A 22393-nucleotide genomic window follows, 5' to 3' on the forward strand; every position below is an offset into this window, starting at 1 on the left:
GAATAGATACATGTATACGTATAACTGAATCACTCTGCTGTACACCTGAAACTAACACATTGTTAATCAACTCTACTCCAACATAAAATAAAAATCTGGGGGCTTCCCTGGTGGCGCAGTGGTTAAGAATCCGCCTGCCAGTGCAGGGGACATGGGTTCGAGCCCTGGTCCGGGAAGATTCCACATGCCGTGGAACAACTAAGCCCGTGCACCACAACTACTGAGCCTGCACTCTAGAGCCCACAAGGCACAATTACTGAGCCCACGTGCCACAACTACAGAAGCCCAAGCGCCTAGAGCCCGTGCTCAGCAACAAGAGAAGCCACTGCAATGAGAAGCCTGCGCACCTCAAAGAAGAGTAGCCCCCACTCGCTGCAAATGCAGAAAGCCTGTGCACAGCAACGAAGACCCAACCCAGCCAAAAATAAGTAAATAAAATAAATAAATTTTAAAAACATTAAAAATAAATAAATAAAATTTAAAACTTTTTAAATAAAATTTTTTTAAAGCTAAGAAAAGAAAAGAAAGAAAAAAAGAGAAAGAGGGAAGCCACCTGGGGCAGAGCTGCAGGAGTAATAAGGACCAGGGCACTCGGTTTCCATGGGGAATAAATAAACCTTTAATAATGGTGGGAAGCAGCTGTGTGCATGTACTCTTTCCAGGCGCTGCCTTCTTCCAGGCAGCTGGCCTTTGACACGTCACTGGGGTGGATTCCCCGTGATATAAAATCCTGACTCAGCAGCATTAGGTCTCCAGGGAATTCGGCCAGGTGCAAAAGATTTCTGTTCGTTAAGCCAGCAATGGATCTTTCTGCTTTTTTTGGAGGGAGGAATGGTTTTAGATCATTTGGATGGTACGTCACACATTTTTTTGGTTCTTCTGACTTGAAAATTACGTTCATTTTTATTTCCTGTCTTTTCGTGGTTTTGCTCTCTGCCTCATCTCTCTTCTCTTGATGGGCATAGTCGCAGGGATCGGCGTCTCGGTCATCCTTGCCTTCCCCAGTTTTGTCCCTTCCCGGGAGGCCCAGGCCCCCTCCAGACAGAAGCAAAGAGCTCCTAAATCTTTCAATGTAGGGTAAAGGCTGCTTATTCCTCAGGGCTCGAGCGAGCTGCATTCGTTCTATGTGCTTGCTGACGTTCAGCCTCTCCCGCTGCGGCATTTTGAACTCCTCTGGGGGCACCATCACCTTCGCCGTCCATATTTTTTCTAGGGGTCCACAGGTGGCACAAGGAGGGGTGAGTTGCTTCCTATATTCCACCGCCCTTTTATAGTCTGAAGACAGCACCTGTAGTTCCTTGAGCATTTTCCGTTCTTCTTCTTGCTTATAAGTCAGAAACCTCCTGGATGCTATGGTGTGAACACCACCTAGACGCTGACAACGGGAAAGGGATGGTTAAAATCTCAACGGGACAGGAGTAGGGGGGACCCACAGGAACAACTACCTAGTGGCACCTTCACCCTCCATTGCTGAGGGTGCCCGAGCCCCTGGGTAGTGAGAAAGAGCACAGATCTTTGGGGTTAGACGAGCCTGGGTTCAACTCCTGACTCTCCTTCTTACCTACTATGAATTTGAAAGAATTTTACTGATCTTACAGGCCCCTGTGAGGTCTCCATAAGATATACGTGAAAGCAACTAGTGCAAGATAAGGGCTTGAGAAAAGGCAGCTTCCGTGACTTGTTATCACTTGTAGTTATATTCCTACTTGGGACTTCGAAATTAGAGAGTATTTTGCTTTGGCTATGCAGGTGTGGAGGCCACTAGCTCACAACGGCCAAGTAGTGGCCAACTCCAGTCTGCTGTTTGGGAGACTTACCTCTCTATTGCTGGTGGTTTCTGAACCTCTGGCTCCCCTAGCCTAACTGCCTGGCTTCCATGGGGCTTCCCTGTGTATAAATTTCACAGCACTTACTAGGATCTCTTTTTCCAAGGGGGAGTATTTTCCGAGGGCAACGCATGGGTCTGATTTGCAGAATTTGGTCCATATCCTGGAAGGCAGAGAGGTGTATTAGAACTCGGAAAGGGTCCTCCTAGTTTCCCCTTTGGAATGGGAAATCTCCAAAGGGTGATTCTACATTAGTCAGGGTAGGGTCACTGTGACCAGGGTTTCTACAGCCTTAGAGTGGGCTCCTCCACTTGGCCTGGTTCTGACATGGGTGGGAAGGAATAGACCAGAAGCACAGGTCATACTCACCCCAATGGTGAAGCAGAACATGGATCCCCCTGGCAGCACAGGGAGTCTTTATCCTGAAAGGAATCGCTTATATTGAATACCTGGACTGGTGTTCCATGCTTATTTGACTTCCCCTCTGTAGTCATCCTTTCTTGGGCCCTTGAATCTCTAGCCCTCTGTTTTCCAGTCTTCTGACAGCCATTCTCCCATTCTCTGATCATACTCTGGCAATAGGCTAAGATGGGAGGTGTCAGTGCCTGGAGTTTCTTTGTAAGACAGTTTTAATGGGAACCCAAGGGACAGTCACAAACTTCTTGCATCATAACTGGCCTACGTGGAGCTATTGTGAGGTCTGAGTTTAGGCAACAAATGACCCCTCGGGGTGAAATGGATGCACACTACCACGCTCCTGGCGTGTTGGAGTCTAGAGGAATAGAGTGGGCAGAGAGTGTGGCTGGGAGATGATCTGACCACGTCACTGCCACTTATGTGCCCATAAAGACTGCTCAGTTCTTTCAGGATGAAGGCTCATCAGCTAAAGTCTCTCCCTGGTGTTGGCTTGCCTCTCCAATCTTAGCTCCAGTCTTAGTTCCTCATGCTCCGTCCATGAACTCTATCTATGGTTCTTGGAATCAGCTTCTAGACATGCTCCCCGCTGTCTCAAATACCTCTCTCCCCCTAGACAACTTGCTTATCTTTCAGGGCCCAGCTTAACTCTTGCTTCCTCTGAAGATTTCCTTGTAGAATAAATTATCCCTTGGTCCACATTCTCACAGCACTTCCTGTATCATGCTATAGTGCTTTGTCACGTATTGACTTGCTTGTCCAATAAATAGGTCTGTCTCTCCCTCTGCTCAAAAGCAGGTGCCAATAGCATCTTGTTCTTTGCACTGGGGCTGTTTATCATGGGATCTAGTATAGAGCAGATGTTCAGCCTGTTGACCTAATAAGCAATCATCTTGGGTTCCTGCCCAAAAGTGGGGTCAAGGGTGTTGCTGCTGGGAATGTATATTGGCACAATCCTGTAGAAAGTAATTAGGCAATATATACCAAAAGTTACAAGTGTGTTTACCCTTTGACCCAGCAATTACATGTATAAAATAAAATATACACAAGTTTGTCAGTGCAGCCTTGTGTGAGATGACAAACCTAATGGGAAACTCAAATATCCATTAACAGGTGACTGGCTAGAGAGTTATGGTTGACCATACAATGGAATACTATATAGAAGTAATAGGACTATAGAAGTAATAAAAAGATCTTTATTTATTTGGAAATATCGCTGAGAAATATTGTTCGTGTAAAAAGCAAGGTGCAAAAGTATATAAATTGTAGATGACTTTTTTGTGTTGGAAAGGAAACTTGTATTTGCATAAAGAAACTCTAGAATAATACATACCAAAAAAATGACAAAAATGGTTACCAGAGGTGGGTACCTGGCAGATGAGGAAGAGGTGGAGGTGGGAATGAGCCTTTTCATTGTGTACATTATTATTTCGCCTTGAATTTTAGAACAATGTAAGCATATTACCTATTGAAAACATAAGTTTAAAAAGTAAAGCAGCAGCTTATGGAAGAAGTTGTCTCTGACAAGTACTGGTCCTAAAGCTTTCCTTTGCTTCTACCAGGAAACATCCCCAAATGGGGATATTTAGAGCTCGGTCCAGTGCTCGTACTGATGCCAGCCACCTAAAATACATTGGTGCTCCTCTTACCTGGGCAAGTTCAGTTACCTGGAACAGCTGTGAACCTGGAAATAGCAACAAGTGCCTCTGAGCCTCCTGCCCTGTATTCATTGACTCACACATCTGTCCTACAGTCAACTGCTTGCACAAGCCACACAACACCTGGCACATTGCAAGCACTCAACAAATATTTGTGGAACAACCAATGAATGATACATGATAGAATATTATGGGCCTATCAAAAAATCAAGTCTTTGTCAAATTTCCAATAATATGCTCATGATGTAATGTGATATTTTAAAAAGACAGAATACAAAACTTTATATATAGAGTATGATCTGGATGCTGTCAATATACAAATATGCAGGAGGAAAAAAGACTAGAAGGAAATTCACAGAGACATCAGCAGTGGACTGTGGGCTCATGGGGGATATTCTAGGGCTGGCCATGTACCAGCAGCCTGGTTACCTCCAGGTATTGAGATGGAGAAGCTATGGCCTTGTCCCAGCAGGTCCAGATAGAAAAGGGTGGCAGTGTCAGGACTCAGCTCCTCCAGGCATCAGGGAAAAGGAGAGTGAGAAAGGGCACCCTGCCACTCTGCCCAGAAGTGATGTCACCATGGCAATGATAGGTTTGGGGTGGGATCTGGACTCAGAGAGATATTTATTTTAAGGAATTTACATGAGTGTGGGCTGGAATATCCAAAATCTGCAGGGTGGTCCAGCAGGCTGGAGACCCAGGGAGAGCCCATGTGGAAATTCAAGTCCACTGGCGGAATTTCCTCTTGTTCAGGGGACATAAGTCTTTGTTCTCTTCAGGCCTGATTGGATGAGGCCCACCATCATTATGGAGCAATGGCCAATCTGCTTTACTCAAAGTATGCAGATTTAAATGTTAATCTCGTCCAAAAACACCTTCACAGAATAGGATTTCCCTGGTGGTACAGTGGTTAAGAATCCGCCTGCCAATACAGGGGACACGGGTTCGAGCCCTAGTCTGGGAAAATCCCACACGCTGTGGAGCAACTAAGCCCGTGTACCACAACGACTGAGCCTGCACTCTAGAGCCCGTGAGCCAAAACTACTGAGCCCACGTGCCATAACTACTGAAGCCCGAGCAACTACATCCTGTGCTCTGCAACAAAGAGAAGCCACCTTCTCTTCAAAGAGAAGACTCATTTATTAATCAGTCTTCTGTTGTTTACATTTAGGCTGATTTTTTTAAAATTTGGGGCACATTCTTGTCACGTTTCCTTGCACTTATTCTGTCAGGTGCATACCTAAGAGTGGAATTGCTGAGCCCTAGGATACATGTAGCTTTGATTTCCTAGAGAATTCTCAGCTCTATTCCAAAGTGTCCCTACAATTCACCATTCCACCAGTAAAGTATGAGAATTCCCTCTTGCCAACACTAATGGGTGTCTTGTGATATCTCACTGTGGCTTTAATTTGCGCTTTCTGATTACAAATGAGGTTGAACACTTTTTCTATTGCCCGTTGAGATTACCCTTAGTGAAACGTCTATTCAACAAGTCTTTCGTCTATTTTTTCTAATATTTTTTTTCTTATTGATATGTACAACTTCTTTACATATTCTTGATATAAGCCCTTTGCCAGTAACCTATGTTGCAAATATCTGCTCCTATTCTAGACTGGCCTCTCTCCTTTCTTACTTTTATGCCAGCTACACTCCAATTTATGAGTCTTTTCCTTGATGGTTAGTGCTTTTCATGACTTGTTTAAGAAATCATTTCCTATCCTAGGTAGGAATGATACTCTACTATATTATATTGCATATATATTTATGAGTTCTCTTATATTATTCTCTAAAAACGTTTTTCTTTTGAACTTTCTTAACTTCCTACCCTCATCTTATTAACTTTAATGTTCACTTTCTACCTCTTTTTCTTTAAGTACATTTTCCAATTTATTATTATAATGGCTATCAAGGAGTATGTGTACATGTGTGTGTTTGCGTGTGTGTGTGTTTGTGTGTGCAAGTCATACACAAGAAGTCCGGGCTTCTCCTCCTCCCTTGCCCTGTCTGTCCCTTCAGTCACCTCCTAGGCTCTGGCTCCCTCTGGTGGACCTTGCCACTCACTGCAAGGTGGCTCTGCAAAGCCCCACCAGCCACCCCCCTAGTCCTGGGCTAAGATTCCCTATGGAGATAGCCCCCTTGGTTATGAGAATGGTGCTCCTTTCTAACACTGCATTATATCCAGACTTTATATGAGCAGCTGTGTGCCTTAAAATCATAGTTCCCATTACAAAGCCGTTGGCTCTGGGCAGACCAGCCTCCTGGACAGGTCTTCTAGGTCAGTGCTTCTCCAACATGAATGTGCATATAACCCTCCGGGGAGATCTTATTAAAATGCAGAGATTCGGTAGATTTGGGGTGGAACCTAAAGATCTGCACCTCTAACAACTTCCCAGGGGAGGCCAATGCTGCTGGTCCAAGAGGAACAAAGTTGCAACTCAGTGTGTGGGACTCCTCAGCACGAGGTGCTACTCCAAGTGTGGCCAGGGGGCCAGCAGCAGTGGTATAACCTGGGAGCAGGTTAGAAATGAAGCATTTCAGGCCTTGTCCCAGATCAACTGAGTCACAATCTGCAATTCAACAAGCTCCCCAGGTGAACCCCACACACAGAAAAGTGCGAAAGGCAGCTGGTTGGCCCCGTGAGGAATCAGATGACACACAGCCTCCACACGGACCCCTATGGAGTCAGCCCAGAGGACTTGTGGTCAGGATTCACCTGCTGTGCACCAACCTGTTTCTAACATCCAGTTTCCCAGACTTACAGATATTGAAAACAAACTTGTTTACCAAAGCAGGAGCAAGAGGGAGAGGGATAAATCAGGAGCTTGGGATGAACATACACACACTACTATATAGATAGATCTATCTATATATCTATAGATATATATCTATATATAGGTATATATAGATATAGATATCGATATCTATATCTATATATCTATCTATAGATAGATAACCACCAAGGACCTACTGTATAGCACAGGGAGCTCTACTCAATATTCTGGGATAATCTATATGAGAAAAGAATCTAAAAAAGAACAATTGTATGTATATGTATAACTGGACCACTTTGCTGTACACCTGAAACTAACACAACATTGTAAATCAATTATACTCCAATAAAATTACAATTAAAAAATCAATCCAGTTTCCAGCTTCCTGTCTGCTTCCTCTTGGCATAAGGATTGAGGAGATGCTGGCTCAAGCAGAGTTGTTACAAATAGTTACTTAGGAATAAACAGGTCCACTTTTGGAGCCTCTTTGGGAGGTCCACCCAGAACAGTGGAACCTATGGATAAGGCGAGGCCTGTTTCCATTTAGACCTCTGGGGAATGCTTGGTCACATGGAGGTGTCAGAAGCAGGGTCTCTAATTCTTTTTTTCTGACTGAGGGGGAACAGATTATTATCTGGGGAAGGTCAAGTCCCAAAAGGGTGATCTAATCAGACCTCAGAATCTAGGCCAGGATGACGATATTCCTGCCTGCATGTGTTTTTTATTTTTTCCCACCAGAATTTCAGGCCCACCAAGGAGGACTCCCCCTCCCCAGTGGAATCTGTCCCACGGAGGTGAGTTGAGGTAACAGACACCAGGGCACAAGAAGGAGGGTCTTCCCTAGCCCTTCCCTCACCGATTAACGCAGACCACTGTGCAACACCACCTTCTCAGTCTGAAAGGAGGCTTTGAGAATTCTCCTTTGGCTGCCTGTCTTGCTATTAAGATCCTACCCAAGAGAGTCTGATAGGGTGTGGCCTGGACATTGGGATGTTTGGATGCCCTCCAGGTGGTCCTACCATGTGGGTTAAGAATTACTGTCTTATAGCGATCTGTAGTTATCTTTATTACTATCTCACTCCTCCCATTAGAACGTAAGCTCCAAGAGACCAGGAACTTTTAAAATCTTATTTATTGCTATTTTCACAGTCCCAGCATGGTCTGTGACACATAGAAGGCACTCAATAAATATTTGTGGAATGAAAAAAAAAATAGCTAAGATAGCACTGTAAGTGAACCAAGAAGCCCTGGGCCATAGGATATACTTTACCTACCATAAAATTTGCCGTTTTAGACATGCAATTCAATGAGTTTTAATAAATTTGCTGAATTGTATAATTCACAATTCAGTTTTGGAATATTTCCCCGAAAAGATCTCTCATGGTCACTTATAGTTAATCCCCTGGCAACCACTAGTCAACTTTCTATCTCGACAGATTTGCGTTCAAGTATTTTCTTTTTTCTTTTTTTTTTTTGCGGTACACGGGCCTCTCACTGCTGTGGCCTCTCCCGTTGCGACGCACAGGCTCAGCGGCCATGGCTCTCGGGCCCAGCCGCTCCGCGGCATGTGGGATCTTCCCGGACCGGGGCACGAATCCGTGTCCACTGCATCGGCAGGCGGACTCTCAACCACTGCGCCACCAGGGAAGCCCAAGTGTTTTCTTTTTAAAATGACCCCTTCCTAGCTTCAAATTACCCTCGCCTCCTTGGCTTTCTGCTGTAGGATGAGTTGGGTTTTTTTGTTGTCCCTCTGTCACCGCTAGAGGCACTGCTAAATCCGTGCTCAGGAAACCTGCCCTCTTCCCATGAAGCCGGAAGTACCTGCCTAGGCTTGTAGCTGGGATAATGCCTGAACTCACTTGGAGAATCAGGCTGAAGATCATCTTACCTTTCCGTAGGCTAATGCAGAACAACTCAGCAGTTCCAAGACTCTATCAGATTATGGAGGGAGGGTGTTAATTGTGGTTTCCCTTATCTTTAAATAACAACTTCCTGTATTAGCCTGGCGTGCAGATGGTGCCAGGCAAACCAGACCATGATTCTGCTGGTCCCACTGCAACCAGACAAAGCAGGAGACCAGGGGATGGACAGCTTCCTGTATCTGGAACGCTCCTTCCTGCCTGTCACTCCTTGTGATCTAGTGGCAGAGCTGAGTCCCCAGGGCAAGGACGAGCCACCAAATACAGAGGCAAAGACCTGGCACATTTAGGGTCAGGATATAGTGATGGAAAGAGACTGGCATTTGACTGGTAGGTGGACAAACTTTTCACTTTTTCTTCTCTTATGCACAGAAGCCCCCTAGACAGTGGACTAACCATTAAATGTCTGCTCTGCACATTTTGCAAGTATTGACATTACTGGCAAAAGCTGCCCGTTATAGATGCATGTTACAGGGGTATCAAAGCAGGGTACTTAGTCTACTTAAATGTCTGCTTGAATGTAACACTCTGTAGGGAGAACATTTTTCTCTGGGTATGCTTTCTTTGGTACTCACACATGCATACATATGTTCATGTGTGCACGCATGCCTCCACTCAAGCACGCCATGAGCTCAACTCTGCTAGATGTTGAGGAAACAGAGGAAAAAGACAGGACAGGGTCTCTCTTTTGCAGAAGATCTCACAAAATGGGGTGACACAGGTATACAGAAGGTCAGTGTAGAATGTAATAATGCACATTATAACTGGTGCAAGAAAGGTGGTATTCTGGCAACACTGGGAAGATTCTTAACAGCCAGGGGCTCAGAGAAACTTCCCATGGGGCAAACTATGGGTGTTCAGAGATAAGGTGCATGAGAATTTGGGGAAAGGCTATGCAAGTTTATCCACCTCCCGGGCTTTCTATTAATTTTTGGCCTGGAATAGACTCTACAAACTGCAGCGGGCCTGGAGCAGTAGAGGAGATGGGTGAAGAGAAGCAGGTTGAGGGCATTTGCTGAGTGGGGTGAGTCAGTGTTGGCGAGCGGTCTCTGCCCGGCTGCAGGGGAGAGTTGATCTCTCACACGGGCCTCTCCCTTCTGCAGTGCAACAAAAGTAGGAATGAGATTTGCCAACAGGAGGAAGGAAGTAAAATTTGCCGTTGTCCCACGGGGGTTTCCGTCATCCTGGAATCCCAGAGTCTTGCATCTGCTCGGGGGTCTCTCTGGAGCACTCACCGCTGTCGGACCCCAGCACCAGACAGTCTCAGCTGGAGACGCCAGGTCTGGCCACTCAGCTCCTCTCTGCCCTGTCCCTCCAGAAGAGTCCCTAGGGCCAGTGCTCTACCCCCAGGGGGACTTCACAGTTGAACTTCCCAGTTCCCAGCCTGACTTGGGGAAGGAACAATCTCACCTTTGTATCCAGTATGTAACTTTATGCCAGGAACCTAAAGAGACAGAATTTGGGTAGACCCAGGGTCCTGTGGAACAAGTTGGAACCAGATGAAGGAAGAACTGTGAAGGAAGAGCTCTGCGCTGTCTCTCTGTCAGAATTTGCTAATCCTGCGTTACTCCGGGATTTATCTGGGTGGGGATGTGTCAGGATCACCTTTAATAAAAGGATCATTTTGAACATGAAAAGTGGTGCTCGTCTGCAGCACTGGCGCTCAGACTTGGAAAGTGCAGATTCTTTGTTACAAAAGGAAACATATGAGAACTGTTCTTGGCTTAAGGTGAGGGTGAGGGTCCAGCAGGTCTCAGACATCAGACAAGGAAGGTAGAATGCGCCTTCAGCTCCTCTCAATGCAAACATCGCTCACATCTCTTTCTGGCAGGACTCTTGTTCTTTGTCTCTGTGACTCAAGATGATGGTAATATTTTAAATGGGTCTTTTCATATGCACGTCACTCATTGCATCTTTCAAGGTGGCATATAAACAATGTGACATTTGAAGAGAAGTGGAAAACAGAAACAGGCTTTTTAAAAAGTATGCATTCAGGGCTTCCCTGGTGGCGCAGTGGTTGAGAGTCCGCCTGCCGATGCAGGGGACACGGGTTCGTGCCCCGGTCCGGGAAGATCCCACATGCCCCAGAGCAGCTGGGCCCGTGAGCCATGGCCGCTGAGCCTGTGCATCTGGAGCCTGTGCTCCGCAACGGGAGAGGCCAAAACAGTGAGAAGCCCGCGTACTGCAAAAAACAAACAAACAAACAAAAAAACCAACCACTTAGTTGTCTGTCACGGTTTTGTGGGGCAGGGCTTGGCTGGGAGAGTCTTCCACTCCACATAGCACTGAGCAGGGTCACCTAGTGGCTGGTTTGGAGAGTCCAGGACAGCTGCACTCCAACGCCTGGGGTCCTGGTGGAGCCCTGGAGGGCTCAGCCAGGGGCCCTCTTCCTTTCCAGGCAGTCTCAGGGCCTCTTCACATTCCCAAGGTCTCTCCAGGTAATCAGACCTCTTACGGGGTGGCTCAGGGTGCCACGAGCAAGCCACAGTTCCCAGAGACAGAAGTGGAAGTTGCCAGTGTCTTAAGGCACAGCATCGCTTCTGCCATACTCTGCTGGTCAGACTGTCAGAGAGCCCACCCAGGTTCAAAGGAGGGGACCCACCTCGCGACGAGAGGCATGTCCGAGAATCTGTGGCCTTCTTTAACCTACCACAGGAATTCTCTCAGCACCTTCAGACTTTTCTCAGTTTGCACTAAGTACACGGACATTTCTAAGGAGACCCTTTACATTTTGCTAACCTAGGAGATGAGACTATTTTCCCCTGGAGGTCATCAGTATCTTTTTTTTTTCCTTCTGGGTCTTTCCACAGCTTCTCAGGATCGCGTAACAGGTAGCCGCTTGTTTTAAATTGACATGGTGATAACTCCATGCCAAGAGAACCATCATAGGAGATGCCAGGCGGTGTGCTCAGGAAAAGGCACAGAGAGGCTGCCGTAGCGTGGCTGAGGGGCTGCTTCCTTGCTGCTCAAGCCCATCCTGTTGCAGCCCCTTCCACAAGAAGGCAGGGCAGCGGGACTCAATCGGAGGAGCGTCTCTGTCCTCACTGCAGCCTTGCCGAGGGGCGTGGCATTAGTACTTCTAATGCCTGTAAATGCTGACTTGTTGTTTTATGATTTTTTAAAAAACTTTTGTTGAAGTTTAGTTGATGCACAGTATTATATGTTACAGGTATATGACAGAGTGATTTACAATTTTTTAAGGTTATACTCCATTTATAGTTATTATGAAATATTTGCTATATTCCCCATATTGTGTAGCTTATTTCATACATAACAGTTTGTACTTCTTACTCCCCTACCTGTATATTGCCCCTCCCCACTTCTCTCTCCCCACTGGTAACCACTACTTTGTTCCCTATATCTGTGAGTCTGCTAAGAAGCATGTTTTTAATGAAAATAACTGGATAGAAGTAGCAGAATAAATGCCGACATCCATATATAATGAAGGGGAACAATAAGTTTTGTATAAAATTGTAAATGCTGACTTTCAGGCTGGGAAAGGGGCGTGTGGATTTGCCCAGGTCAGAGTAGGCAGGAGGGTGACAAGGGACTTGAAGAGAATGTGGCTCGGTCCGTCTGGCCGTTCTCAGCCTGCTGCCTCTGGGCACCATCCAGCAGCGGACACCCATGACGGGCACCAGCTCATCACCCCCTGCCAGCTCCCCGGGGTTTCAGCATCAGCGTGATGAGGCCCAGTTATTGTAACCTACAAGCGCAGTCAACACTAGCGCTCTGTGCCCATCACCACTTCCCACCATCCATCGTGGGAAAGGCCAGGAATCTGTGCGATTCCAGGAGGAGGTGGGCAGGGGAGAACAGAAAGAAGAAAGTTAAGCATCTTCATAATTTGGCCACAAGGTCAATAAAACATTATGTTTTCAAATTTCCTCTAAAATAATTTGACAATTCTAAGTTTTCTACTTTTTTGTGTGGCATGCTGCTTTACATATGTATGTTTGTGTGTGTGTATCAATTGATATTAACATGACAACTAGTATGGAAGAATTAGATTTTACTTGTATAATTCTTTTTTTTTTATATAAAATTTATTTATTTTTGGCTGCGTTGGGTCTTCGTTGCTGTGCGCGGGCTTTCTCTAGTTGCGGCAAGCGGGAGCTACTCTTTGTTGCAGTGCACGGGCTTCTCATTGCGGTGGCTTCTCTTGTTGCGGAGCATGGGCTCTAGGCGCACAGGCTTCAGTAGTTGTGGCACGTGGGCTCAGTAGTTGTGGCTTGCAGGCTCTAGAGCGCAGGCTCAGTAGTTGTGGCGCACGGGCTTAGTTGCTCCACGGCATGTAGGATCTTCCTGGACCAGGGCTCGAACCCGTGTCCCCTGCATTGGCAGGCAGATTCTTAACCACTGCGCCACCAGGAAAGCCCCTTGTTTAATTCTTATAAATCTAAAACCTGTAAGTTCCAGTTGCAGTAGATACTGAGTTGAAGAAAACACAATCTACCCAGAAAAAGTGATGAAAAAGTAGTGAAAGGGAGGTCCCAGTCATAACCTCCCAAAACAGTCCATCCCACCCCCATTCCCTCCATCTCAGATTCCTGAGACCCAAACCTCGTCAGACTCACCCCTTCCCCAGGCATGTCCAGCCTCAGTCTCTGTCTCTCTTTCCCAAACCCTCATGTCGATCTGCTCTGCCTCTCTCCCAGCAAGCGAGAACCCTTCCACTTTAGAAAGAGCGAGGAGAGAGTAAACAGACAGGACAAAGATAATATTTTCTTCATCAGATGATAGAGGGAGGGAGAAAGGCAAGGAGCTCTCACGCATTAATAGTTTCTGACCCATAAGAATTAGATTGAACGGACTCTCCTTCCCAGGAGACATTTAGACTAAAGATCCATCCGACGGCAGCCTGACTCCACCAGGCCGCTGGCTGTGAGGCAGTCGTTAGTGATGCCATGGAGGCACCTCCTGGCGTCCTTTATCCTGTCATTTCAGGAGGAAGTAACTCTTGTGGAGGGGTCATTTCTAGTGTCTCTGGCTCATTTTCCAGTCCGCTGCATCCAGGAGACTACCCAACAGACGTCCAGTGTGTTTGGGAGATCCACGTGGCTAAAAAATTCCGCATAGAACTCATGATTCCAACTTTGAAGTAAGAAAACAACTTTTAAAGGGAAGAGTCCACCTAAATAAGAGTATGGCCTTGTGAAATCATAATAAAGATGTTTCTTTTAGTGGGAAACATTTAGGGGCAAAACGAGAAGAATGCCAAATTCTTTCCAGTTTGAAGCTGGAGTTGCTTTTGTAGTGCTATCCAATGAGCTACTTTATCTTGAAAAATTCAATAAGTGGTTTATTAACATATTTGACTTAACATTCCTATGATGGTTTTTCTTTTGATTTTTTTCTAAAAATATTCTTATCAGCTTTGCCCTCACTATACACTGGGTACCAATATTTATTCTCTTAGACTTTCTTTTTCTTTACATTTTAAACAAGCTTAAAAATTAAGAGGCTTTCCATACACATACATTAGCTGGCTACTCCAGCCTTGAGCCCCACATCCTCTAAATGTTGCCACAGAGTGAAAGGGGATGGTAGAGTCATTGCCTCATCTCTGATATAAAAAGGATAGAATTTCCTAAGTCATTGCCATTTTTTAACCTTCAGGACATAAAGTAATAGCTGACTTTTTTTAGTGTGCTCGGATTCTGTACTATGTATTGTGTATGCTTTGTCATGTTCCAGCATCACTTTAGCCCTACGATAGATGTCCTTCTCATCCCAATTAGAGACAAAGAAGCTGAGGCTCAGAGAGGTTAACTAACTGGCCCAAGGCCAACCTTCTAGTTCTGTTGGATGTAGATGGCCTAGCTCTTCACCAGTATATGGTTCTGTAAGCAGAGTCTGTACAAAGCCCTTCTTGTTGTTGTCTGTGACACACATCATGCTACAAACACAACAATACTGTGAAATGCTATGAAAATCCCCCTTTATCATGCACTGAATTGTTGCTCGGTCCACGGAGTCCAACATGCCCTGTGACAAATGATATCCTAGAAACACGTTATCTTTGTTGACTAAAACCCTAAGGACACAGCCCACAATGAAGTGAGAGCCTTGAACCCAAACCTCTAAAGCCTGTCATTATCCATTTCTTCAAAATCAGCTCTCATACACATCCTTTTGGATAATTACCAAAGTGCAAATACTCTTCTACATGCTGACATTATTTTAATTTTATTTTTTTAATATCTATTTATTTATTTATTATGGCTGCGCCGGGTCTTAGTTGTGGCACACAGGATCTTCCTTGCAGCATGCAGGCTCTTAGTTGCGGCATGCGGGATCTAGTGCCCTGACCAGGGATGGAACCTGGGCCCCCTGCATTGGGAGCATGCAGTCTTAACCACTGGACCACCAGGGAAGTCCCTATTTTTATTTTAAAATCAAGTTTTTTCTCCCCAAGAATTTGGGTATGGAAAATGTTGTGAAATACAGAGGTAGGAAAATCAGGCTGTGATGTTGGTTACATGCTGATCACTGGGATGATTTTACTGTTCAGATTTTATCTGCAGTGTATATTCGCATTTCCTAATGTTCTGTGTAAGTTGTGATTGGCCAAAACCGTTATGATTTTTAAATTTCTATTACTAAGTTGTAACCATAAGCCTCACACATTACTCAGACAAAGATAATAAGAGTTCTGTTAATAAGGCATCTGAAAGTTAATTGATATTTTATATATTAATATGCAATTTAAAGTATAATCCAACTATTTAATCCTGTGATTGTCATACTTTTCAAACTTTAAGATCTAGGATGCCCTAACCTGCCGCTAACCCTCCGCTGTGATTCCCCCAGGCTGGAAGACATCCTTGGATGCCCATATGACTCACTTGAAATCTTTGACAGCCCCAGGATTGCCTGCTGTCCATGGACAATTTCTGTGCCTCAGTAGCTGTGATGTTTTTCTCCTCCTCTGACATCAGGACTGTGGTGTTCTGAAGTGATTCTGTGATCACCAACAGTGGCTTTTATGCTCTTTTCAATGCAATTCCGCAGGGCGAAAGAGAGTCAGGTAGGAAGCTTCAAGCAGGTTTTTGGCCCTGAAAAGACAGAACAGTTTTCTAATTTAAGGGATTCCCCTCTTAGCAGAGGCCTGGGATTCAGCTTTAAAAGCACACACACACACACACATAAGCCCTGCTGCATCGCTGCTAGATTTTTCCATTAAGAGGGCTCATGAACGATGAAATAAGGCAGTGACGTGCAGCCTGTATGTTGAATGGGCAGGCGGCTCCTCTCCACAGCTGCATCCGGCACTGCTGGCTGCCTGGGAACTGTCCAGGGTGCTGAAATGTAAAAGTCAAACTTGCAAGAATTCTTTTCCCTCCACCAGCTGGTTCACTCTACATCTTGCCTGCATTGGACCCTAGACTCACCCAAATAAGAGGCTTGGGGACTCCTTAATGGATGGACGCTATAGCCTGTCATTCCAGGACCAGGTCCAGTTTGCACCCAGAAAGCACACTGCCGATTGTGGGGCCCCAGTAACTCAGGTCATTAGGAATTTGGGTGGAAACTCCCTGGGTGTATTTTGAAGCTGGGGGGTGTTTGTTTCTGAGTAAGGGAATTCCTTATATATTTTACCTTCAAAAGCATGCTTGAGATCTTGCCCTGGGGAGGCTAAATAAGGTCCAGCATTTGAAATCCAGACCATTCATTGACTCAAGATCATTTTCTCATCCAATAATCTTCACTAAGGTCCTACTCTGTGTCAGGCCCAGTTATAAGTGCTGGGGACACAGTAAACAGTACAGTGTCCTTCCCTCATGGAGTTTACAGTAGCGTGGATTTGGGTAAGTGGGGAAGGATCAAGACATAAGAAACAAGTAAATAAACAAGATGATTTGGGGGGTAGTGATAAGGCTGGGAATACAGAGCCAGATGGGATAGAAGACAGTGCCTGGGGTGGAGGAGGTGCTATTGTGGATTGAATGGGGATGGCGGCCTTGCTGAGGAGGTTATATGTGATGAGTGACCATGAAGGGGCATTCTAGGCAGAGAGAATAGCAATGCAAGGGCTGCTCCCAGGGAGGAAAGAGTTGGACATATTAGAGAAACTGAAAGAAGGCCAGGGTGGCAGAGCCTGTGGACACAGTAAGGGAAGACTGTCCCTAGGGTGTCTCCAGGAGACCACAGGTGACTCCAGCTGGACACAGCCCGTCAGTCCAGAAAACGCCATTCCCTTTGGGCTTTATGAAGTCCTAGACACCCTTGTGACCAAGTGCCTTCAGGGGACTAAATCTACACTTATCCAAGCACTTATCCAAGACATGTCCAAAGAAGCAGCTGGGAACCCATTTCCCCAGGAACCCAGCTTTGCAAGATCTGCAGAACCCAAGGTGTGCTGGGGCTAAGCACTGTGCCTTATAGTCACACTCTTGTTGGCTTGTCACCTCTGAGATACATGCTGCTAGAAGCCCCACTTTACAAATGAGGAAACTGGGGCCCAGGGAGATGAAATAACTTGTCAAAGGTTACACAACTAGGGAGCAGTAGAGCTGGGATCCAAACCCGCCCCTGTCTCACTCTTAAGCCCTTCAGTCCAACGTATTACGGAATCAAGACAGCCTTAAGGCTTCATTCTTGCATTTATTTCCCTTAGCCACAAATACAGGAGCTAGAAATCCTTCTTACTTAAAACTCCCTACACTCAAAAATAAAATCCTGGGCTTCCCTGGTGGCACAGTGGTTGAGAGGCCGCCTGCCGATGCAGGGGACACGGGTTCGTGCCCCGGTCCGGGAAGATCCCACATGCCGCGGAGCGGCTGAGCCTGTGAGCCGTGGCCGCTGAGCCTGCGCGTCCGGAGCCTGTGCTCCGCAACAGGAGAGGCCACAGCAGTGAGAGGCCCGCGTACCGCAAAAAATAAATAAATAAATAAAATCCTGCTTTGTTTAGAAGATGGACCAGAGCTGCGGCTGGTGGGTGGTTCTGGACAGTGCTCAGGACGCCTGGAGATCCTCCATGAGGGGCCTGGGGCACCGTGTGTGACCACCTATGGGACCTGAATGAAGCTGAGGTCGTCTGCCGACAGCTGGGGTATGGAAGGGCCGTCACTGCCCCTGGAACGGCCCACTTCAGCCTGGGCTCTGGAGACATCCTCCTGGACAACAGTCAGTGTTCGGGAAGCGAGAACCACCTTGGCCAGTGCCCCAGCTCTGGCTGGTAGACCACAATTGTGGTCACCACGAGGATGCTGGCGTCATCTGCTCAGGTACCTCTCCTCCTGCGGCAGGTTCTTTCTGGTCTTTCAGCATCTCGGGTGGAAGGTGTGCACAGAGCAGGGCCAGGTGACCAGACAGATGAATGTCCCTTCAGCCGGGCTGGCAGAGAACGCTGAGAGCCACACTCTCTTCTGAACACACACTCCAGGGCCACACAATTTTCTGGTCCTGTTCCTTGCAGCCTCTCTCAGGTCTGGAACTGCTTCTCCAGAGTCTAAACATGCCCCGTTCTTGCTTGTGTAAGACGAAGCCTGCCTGTTTGGGACTTGCCCACACTAGAAAGCCACCACTTGTCTTTATAAAATTTAACTTAAATTTCCTAAATTTACCTCTTTTTAATGCATGCAGATGCAGGGGACTGGGTTCCAGATGTGATTCCTGCACCCCCAGGTAGGTCTGACACTGAACCCATTATCTCTGCAAAGTGAATAAGAAATTTAACCTTGGGACTTCCCTGGTGGTGCAGGGGACATGGGTTCGATCCCTGGTCTGGGAAGATCCCACATGCCGTGGAGTAGCTAAGCCCGTGCGCCACAACTACTGAGCCTGTGCTCTAGAGCCCGCGAGCCACAACTACTGAGCCCATGTGCCACAACTACTAAAGCCTGCGCGCCTAGAGCCCGTGCTCCCCAACAAGAGAAACCACCGCAATGAGAAGCCCATGTACCGCAACGAAGAGTAGCCCCCACTCGCCGCAACTAGAGAAAGCCTGTGCATAGCAATGAAGACCCAATGCAGCCAAAAATAAATAAATAAATTTATATTAAAAAAGAAAAAAAAAGAAATCTAACCTCTGTCTGGACCCAGACACTGGAATCACCCAGAGAGCTTTAAAAACTTCCGATGCTCAAGCTGCACCCCAGACCAGTCACATCAGTTCTTCTGGGGTCACAGCCAGTCATCAGTGGTATTTAAAGCTTCCTGTGTGATTCTAACATGCAGCCAAGGCTGAGAACCAGGGGCATGGTCAACGAGCTAAAAGTCACATTTCCCAAATGAAATGGCATCTGAAACTCTCCTCTCTGGACAACAGATCACAGAGTGGCAGGAGGGGACGGAAAGAGGATGGTTCCATCACAGTGGCTGAGAAGAGGGTTGATACAGAGAGGAAGGAGGAAAGGTTTACCTCTCAGGGATACGAATTAGACAGTGAAAGCATGCAAGTAAACAAAGAAGCACTGAATGTCGAACTCTCCCCGTGGGTAGAAAGCAGACTGGGGAAGTGAAAACATTTGCGGCTCCTCTGTGGGCCTCCTGGCTTAGCCAACACAGCAGGAATAGAGAAAGGTACACCTTCTTCAGGTAACCTACTCAAAGTCGATGTGCAGCAGTGACCTCCTAACTCAGACTCCTGCTGCATCAGAGCACCTACGGTCCTGCCTCCTGCATCTGCCTGCCTCTCCAGGACAAGTTCTCAGCCGCTTGCTTCCCTGCTCACTGGCACCCTGGGCCCCACACACCCTCCTCCCAGCCTTACCCAGTGACTGGTGCCACTCTCTGCCCTCAGTGGTGGCCTGGGTCGGGAAAGTCGGGGTCAGGGGTGCTCCTTGCAGTGTTTGGGGGCCAGGTGAGGTGGCTGGCAGCTGTCCCTACCTTGGGCTGGCACCACTATGGTGCATTTGGAGGGACACGCGTTGGGAGCCTCTTACCCACTCCAGTCCAGGTTCCGAGGGCGTCCCAGGTGGAAGTTGCCATCCCTTGTAGGTTGCCCTTTTGGTGCGGGTTGCAGAGGCAGAACTATGGGAAGGGGCCCGTCTTACTTCATTGGAATACTTGTCCAACCTACCTTTCCCCACCATGGCTCTCAGCTTTCCGGGTCTGAAAGCTGCATTGTCCCTCTGCATTTTGGCACCTGATAAATTTCTACAGGCACTGTGGCATGTTCATAAGCCCAGATGTTACTGTAGGTGATGCCTCATGACTGGTCAGTCTCAGGACAGCCCTTGGGTTGGTGGACCCCAGCACAGAAGAGAAAACAAATCATGTGACTGTGTGTTGTCTGTGATTTCCTGGTGAATCACTGCAAGAAGGGGAGAGGTTGCATCTCAGATCAGGGAGAAAAGAGGAATGAGTGTGTCCACACCATATATTAAGGTTCAAGAGTAGTAGCAGCTTCATTCATTTGTACCTAGGTATTGATATAAGGTGATGTTATCGTGCCAAGCTTTTTCCTGATTGTTTTGGTTCTGATTTTTGCAGCTGCCATTCCCCAAGCACCTATCCCACAAGGTAACTCTCTTCTGCTGAAAGTATAACCTATAAAGGGTGGAATCATGGTGATAATTCATGAAAGTAGAACAGATGTCTGCTGTCCTGCCGGCATGAGGGGAAGGAGGTGGTGGGACGGAGCCTTCACAAGTAGGTGGATTGTCTGCATCTTAGTTGGGCTGGTTTGCACGGCAGGAAGCTGGGGAGAGCATTAAGGATGTGTCACTGGACACCCCACACCTGCCATGTACGTATCCAATCCGTTTCCAGTCTCACCTACAGTCGTAGGGTCCTGCCTACCTGTCATACATCTCTCCTCCTCCCTCACCCCCTCTCAGGGCACAGCCACACACCAGCCAAGCCACAACCACGTCTACACCAGCCAAGCCACAACCGCGTCTACACCAGCACGATCCCCTCCCAGTTTGTGATTCACTTCCGAGCTTGCTGGAGTTCTGGATTCTGTACTCGGGAAAATGCACGTTGCGTGCCTGAAGAACCCAGCCCCGGCTCTCTCGTTTGTTTTCACAGGAGGAAGTCACTTTTGTGGGGGAGTCATTTCAAGTCTGTCAGGCTCCTTCTCCAGGAAGAGTGTATAACCACAAAATCATTTTTGTAGGTACATTTAACAATGTAACATGTCCCAAAGCAAGATCCCTATGCTATTCATCTATTCTTTCACATCCCTGTTTAGACACATGCCAAGAAAACCCAAAACCAACATGCTTGGTATTTTTGGAGGTTGAATTCATTCAAACCACCTGCATGATGCTAAGTGACCACTTCAACTCCATGCTTCGCAGTTTGTCTCTTTGGTTGTGTAGACCATGGTCTTTCTTATCCCTTTCGCTCTAAAAATTCTAGTTTTCATCTCAGAGGTTTCTGCCCCAGAAACCATGCTGGAACCCCCTGGGTGTCTGGGAGGAGAGCAGGCCCCAGACATTTCCAGGCCAGCAGGGAGAGCCCTGCAGCTGTCCTCTCTAGCCTTGGCTGGCCCAGCTCCCCCTGCAAACCTCATGTGCTGACCACAGCGCTGGGGCCAGAGGACACAGAAGTCAGGAACCACCTGCAGTGGTGACCAGCCCCAGGCCACCTATGGGAAAAACACCACTATAAAAAGGTCCTCCTGTATCTGATTTCAGAGTCAGTGAATGAGCAACCTTTTAGGTGCTGAGGACAGCAGCCAACAAGACCGACAGGGCCACAGCTCCACGGCTCTTACATTCGAGAGAAGGGAGAGAGACACTGGATAAACACACAAATGAGAGTCCTTTATAGTGAAAAGGGTTAAGAAGATAATCAAACGAGGAAGAGGCTAGAAAATGCTTTGGGGCCACTTTGAATAGGGTGGTCAAAGAGCCGAGGCCTGAACAAGGAGCTGGAGCCAAGTACAGAGGAACAAGGGCTCCAGGCAGGGGGTCAGCCAGTGCAGAGCCCCCAAGCTGACAGCCAGCTTGGAGAGCTCGAGGGAGAGACTCAGGCCCAGCAGCCACGGGAAGCCCAGAGTTCGGCTGGAAGTGGGCAGGGCCATGTGGTCCTGGAGTTTAGCTTTCCTTCTTAGCTGTGTCCTCTCAACGAGGGTGACATCCCCTTCAAGGGGGAAGAGAGACATTGATTCTTAGAAGCAAAAAAAGGAAAACAAGGCAGATCAGTGAGAAACACTGCTGTAAGCTGACAGGGCAGTCCTTGGAGGGTTTCAAGGCAGACTGTCACTGGATCTGAGTTGCACAAGCCAACGCTTCCTTGAACAAACGTCCCTGGGCAGAGTGAGTCTCTGGCGACCCACCAGGCTACAGGAAGGAGGCTGCCAGAGGAAGTGGCCCCTGCTCATCAGCCTTCAGCACCCCCTTGGCCCCTTCAAGTCATGTTGGATTTAAAGGAACATGGCTGAGCATGAAGGTCAGCAGGGCCAGGCCCACAGCTCACAGGGAGCCAGGGCTGACCTGGGGTCAAGAGCAGGGAGGAGCAGTGGAAGAATCCAGCAGCCAGCGTGGACCTCCCACCCCACTTCACATCCCACGGCCTGGCCCTCGCAGGAGGGAAGACGGGAGTCCAGGCTCACACACTAGGGGCTCGCTGCATGCACCCCCAACTCCCAAAAACAAGGACATAAGGTCACCCATCATGGCCTCACGTACCTGCAAGGTCATGCCCGAGGCCTCATGCCCTCCACCTTCTCAGAAAACTGGCTCCAAGTGGGGGACATGAAGCAGAGGTCTCTGCTCATGAAGAAAGTACTCGTCAGGGAGCCAGGAGCACTGGTCACCAACCTGCCCCTCTCCTCCCAGGAAAGCCTCGGCTCTCTCAGCTACTCCAACTCCATCAGAGGCCAGACACAGGGCCACCCTGGCCAAGTC

The 22393-nt window shown here is 47.4% G+C and overlaps 1 protein-coding gene across 4 annotated transcripts in view; it reads right to left on the minus strand.

The window, feature by feature from the left end:
• Positions 1-595: 595 nt before the first annotated feature.
• Positions 596-22393, minus strand: part of C14H10orf120 (chromosome 14 C10orf120 homolog) — a 47698-nt gene continuing 25900 nt past the window's right edge. Inside the window, exons 2-6 of one of the 4 annotated variants that reach the window (XM_049696986.1) lie at positions 15437-15646; positions 3890-4504; positions 2196-2248; positions 1914-1989; positions 596-1375 (exon numbers count right to left, since the gene is read on the minus strand). In XM_049696986.1, the coding sequence (XP_049552943.1) occupies positions 620-1375; positions 1914-1989; positions 2196-2248; positions 3890-4030 (1026 nt within the window). In that variant the 5' untranslated portion in view covers positions 4031-4504; positions 15437-15646 and the 3' untranslated portion in view covers positions 596-619. Of the gene's footprint in view, positions 1376-1913; positions 1990-2195; positions 3592-3889; positions 4505-15436; positions 15647-22393 lie in introns of those variants that run through there. The other 3 variants (XM_033420841.2, XM_033420839.2, XM_049696987.1) reach the window with 3 other exon arrangements.

This window comes from Orcinus orca, chromosome 14 (assembly GCF_937001465.1).
Source record: "Orcinus orca chromosome 14, mOrcOrc1.1, whole genome shotgun sequence".
Lineage (NCBI taxonomy): Eukaryota > Metazoa > Chordata > Mammalia > Artiodactyla > Delphinidae > Orcinus > Orcinus orca.